This window comes from Megalopta genalis, chromosome 15 (genome assembly GCF_051020955.1).
Source record: "Megalopta genalis isolate 19385.01 chromosome 15, iyMegGena1_principal, whole genome shotgun sequence".
NCBI classification, from domain to species: Eukaryota; Metazoa; Arthropoda; class Insecta; order Hymenoptera; family Halictidae; genus Megalopta; species Megalopta genalis.
Window position 1 is genome coordinate 9,564,720 of NC_135027.1, and position 4,561 is coordinate 9,569,280.

Below are 4,561 nucleotides of genomic sequence, written 5' to 3' on the forward strand. Positions count from 1 at the left end.
AGACTCGAATAGAATGCGCTGTCATAGGTACCCCGTACGAGGAAGCGCAGATTGCCGAGCGCGAGTCCTTTGAAAACGATTACTACTCGATCATGTCCAAGGCTGAGACACTCCTTTTGAAAGCCCGCGAAAACTCAGTCACTGCGACGAACTCCGATTTGGAAATCGGTCTATCTCGGCTCGGGGAGGTCGAAGAGGTCGTTAACGCGGAGGTCGGTAACGCGGAGGTCGGTAACGCGGAGGTCGGTGACGCGGAGGTCGGTAACGCGGAGGTCAATGGCAAAGACCACGATCCGTGCGAACAGCACTTTGTTGAAAATACTAGGCGCGACGAGCAGGGGCGATCCATCGTAGCGATCCCGTTCAACGATAGGACTCATGAATTGGGAGAGTCTCGTCCTCAGGCGGAACGTGGCCTTCTGGATTTAGAACGCAAATTCAGGAAGCAGCCCGACCTCCAAGCGCAGTATAAGGAGTTCCTTCGCGAGTATGAAAATCTGGGCCATATGTCAAGATTGGATCCGAAGGACATAGGAGGGGTCAGCGGTAGCTATTACCTGCCTCATCATGCAGTGATGGAAGGCAATAGCACGACCACCAAACTTCGGGTCGTCTTTGATGGCTCAGCGAAAACCGCGTCGGGCGTTCCGTTGAATGATACACAAATGGTAGGCCCCCCACACAGGATGAGCTGTTAGACATCCTGCTGCGATTTCGTAAACATGGCATTGTTGTGTCCGCGGATGGTGCTAAAATGTATCGGCAGATCGCGGTTAGAGGGGAAGACCGAAGCTACCAAGGCATCCTGTGGCGTTTTTCGGAACACGATGCAATAGGGAGGTACAGTCTCAACACCATCACCTACGGCACCGCGTTCGCTTCCTACTTGGCCACTCGGGTCCTTCAGCAGATCGGGAAATATTGCGCGCACTCGCTGCCGGATGTTAGCGAAGTCATCCGGAGCGACTTCTGTGTCGACGATGTGCTGACTTGCGAAACTTGTGAGCAGGCGTTAGTTAAATTGACAACCTCGGTTAGACCGGTGCACCCAGTCTTGAAACTGATTGAAGGGCAGTCATGCTACAGCAAATTGTTACGAATCCTAGCATACGTTCTTAGATTTTGCTCCAAGAGTCAACGGACGGATAAGGCTTCGCGAAGCAAGTGTCAGGGTTCCCCGTCAATCACGGAACTTTCTTCAGCCGAACGAATTGTAATCAGGGTCACGCAAAACCATCACTTTAGCGTCGAAATGAGGCAGCTAGGAGCTAGGCAGCCGTTAGATCGAACAAGCTCGTTATTGTCCCTAAACCCCTTCGTGGACGAGCTCGGGATCATTAGGGTGGGCGGCCGCCTGCGGAATGCTCCGATAGCCTTCTCGCGAAAACATCCGATCTTAATACCAAGTTCCAGTCCTCTGGCAGTCCTGATAATTCGGCGCGAGCATCTCCGATTGTTGCATGCCGGTTGCCAACAAACTCTCGCATCTCTTCACGCGAACTATTGGATTCCATCAGGCGGACGAATCACGCGGAAGGTTGTGCGTAGTTGCATGAGATGCTTCCGGACGAAGCCTGGCGCCGCGCAACCCCAAATGGGTAATTTACCAGCCGATCGCGTTACTCCTTTTTCTACGTGCGGCGTGGACTATGCCGGCCCGTTTCTAGTAGTGGACAGCGGGCGCTCTCGAACTAGTAGAAAGGCCTATCTGTGCCTGTTTGTTTGCTTTGTGACCAAGGCAGTTCACTTGGAGTTGGCAGTGGATTTGACCACTGATTCATTTCTGAACGGCCTACGTAGATTCACTGCGCGACGAGGAATGTGTCGTGTCATACACTCGGACAATGGCACGAATTTTATTGGAGCGCGAAATGAGTTAAGGGACCTGGGTCACTTTCTGGCATCCCCCGCTCACAACGACAAGGTTAAAGGGGCATTGGCTCAAAACAAGATCCAATGGCAGCTGATCCCCCCACGCGCGCCGCATTTTGGCGGATTGTGGGAGCGGGCGGTCCGTTCCGTCAAGACGCACCTGAGACGTGTGAGAGGCGAGCAGAGGCTCACATTTGAGGAGATGTGTACAGTACTAACACAGGTTGAAGCCTGTCTTAACTCCCGTCCCTTCCATCCTTTGTCGTCCGATCCTTCTGACCTGAACCCACTGTCGCCTGGTCACTTCTTGGTGGGAGAGGCGTTGACGGCATTGCCTCATGTCCATCTCCTGGACACCCCGCGAAACCGGCTGAATAGGATTCAGTTGTTACAGCAGATGGTTCAGCACTTCTGGAAGCGCTGGCACGAGGAATACCTGCATGGGCTCCAACAGCGTCGGAAATGGAGACAAGGATGCGCTGTTGTTCCCAAGGTCGGGGACATGGTCCTTATCAAGGAGGACAACCTTCCACCCCTGAAGTGGGCATTGGGACGCGTGGTTGAGCTGCATCCGGGCCAGGATGGCATCTGCAGAGTGTCCACCATTCGCACTACCCGTGGAATGCTCAAGAGACCAGCGTCTAAAATTTGTGTGCTGCCCATAGAAGACTAAGCGAACACTAAGTAGAAATAGTTTGCGTTGAGTAGTTTTAGTCACATTATTCAACTGTTCTCATAGTTCATTGTTGTACTAGTTTATAACCACTAGCATTGTATTACGATATGTTCGCTTAATTTTTAGTGCAATTGAACTAGATTAGTTCAAGGTGGGCGGTATGTTAGGGTTTATAAAAGTCACAATGAGACCTTTGTTCTGATTTCTCAACAAGAGTGTTAGGGATTCCCCATCTGGGCTTCACGGCGGGGGCCAGACACATAACTCCTTGATGGCTAGGGGGGTGGGCCTGTCACCCCGTGGCAGAAGTGTTAGTTTTCGAGCCTCGTAAAACTCATGGGCCCCGTCGACAGTTTTATGGTGGTCCTCCGTGAAGGACTTATCTCTGATTTACGACCAGGCGTTAGCGGAGTTGGGACTTGGACCACTCGGCGCGATTGCTTCCAGATGGGGTAGATTTCCAAATTTTCCCATGAGGAGGAAGCTCATCTGGAGGCGTTCGCGGTACCCTTTCCAAAGGTTCCAACCAATTAGCGTTCGTTTTTTGAGCCTGCCGTGATTGGGCAGTTTTTCCTCGCCGCCCACCCTGAAGTAAAGGTAGGGCTAACCGAGGTGACCTCGTGGATGCTACACGATTGTTCGACAGTCCTGATCTGTCCATCCACAGTATTCGTTGTCAGTGGATACAGAGGTCTCCCGGGAAGCCCATTGTTGCAGCGCCCGGTTAGCCAACAAATAGAGTATTAGTCGGCACACAAGGCGTGCAAGTTACAACAAAGCTCGAACGATCGCAAGATCAACCACGAGCAATAACAGCAAGTATTTGATCTAAATCTTTTTTTTCGCATGGATTAGAAGCTAATTCGCTTGTTTCGCTTTCAGTTGATGCTAAATCATTTATATCGCTAGTATTTGCAGGTAAATCATTTGTTTCGCATGGATTTGAAGCTAAACCTTCTACTTCGCATTGATTTGAAGATAAATCATGTGTTTCGCATTGATTCGCATCTAACTCGTTTGATTCGCTTCCAGTTGTAGCAAAGTAATTTATATCGCAAGTATTTGAAGCTAAAACATTTGTTTCGCATGGATTTGAAGCTAAACCTTCTACTCCGCATTGATTTGAAGTTAAATCATGTGTTTCGCATGCATTTGAAGCTAAACCTTCTATTCCGCATTGATTTGAAGCAAAATCATGTGTGTCGCATGCATTTGAAGCTAAAACTCCTACTCCGCATGCATTTGAAGCTAAAGCTTCTACTTCGCATTGATTTGAAGATAAATCATGTGTTTCGCATGGGTTAGAAGCTAACTCGCTTGTTTCGCTTCCAGTTGAAGCTAAATCATTTATATCGCAAGTATTTGAATCTAAATCATTTGTTTCGCATGGAATGGTAGCTAAAACTTCTACTCCACATTGACTTAAAACTAAATCTCGTTTTTCGCATGGATTTGAATCTAACTTGATTGTTTCGCATGCAGTTGAATCTAAATCATTTATATCCCAAGTATTTGAAGCAAAATCATTTGTTTCGCTTGGATTTGAAGCTAAACCTTATTCTTCGCATTGATTTGAAGCTAAATCATTTGTTTTACATGGATTTGAAGCTATACCTTCTACTTCGCATTGATTTGAAGCTAAATCAATTGTTTCGCATGGTTTTGAAGCTAATCCTTCTATTTCGCGTTGCTTTGAAGATAAATCATGTGTTTCGCATGATTCTGAAGCTAACTCGCTTGTTTCACTTCCAGTTGAAGCTAAATCATTTATATCGCAAGTATTTGATCTAAATCTTTTTTTTCGCATGGATTAGAAGCTAACTCGCTTGTTTCGCTTCCAGTTGAAGCTAAATCATTTATATCGTTAGTATTTGAAGATAAATCATTTGTTTCGCATGGATTTGAAGCTAAACCTTCTACTGCAAATTGATTTGAAGATAAATCATGTGTTTCGAATGACTGTGAAGCTAACTCGTTTGTTTCTCATGCATTTGAAGCTATAACGTTTATATC

The 4,561-nt window shown here is 47.5% G+C and overlaps 1 protein-coding gene across 1 annotated transcript; it reads left to right on the forward strand.

The window, feature by feature from the left end:
* Window positions 1-754: 754 nt before the first annotated feature.
* On the forward strand, window positions 755-2,545 carry LOC143260629 (uncharacterized). The gene has a single exon (XM_076526654.1). The coding sequence runs from the start codon at window positions 755-757 to the stop codon at window positions 2,543-2,545; it is 1,791 nt and encodes a 596-aa protein (XP_076382769.1).
* The last annotated feature ends 2,016 nt before the right edge of the window (window positions 2,546-4,561 follow it).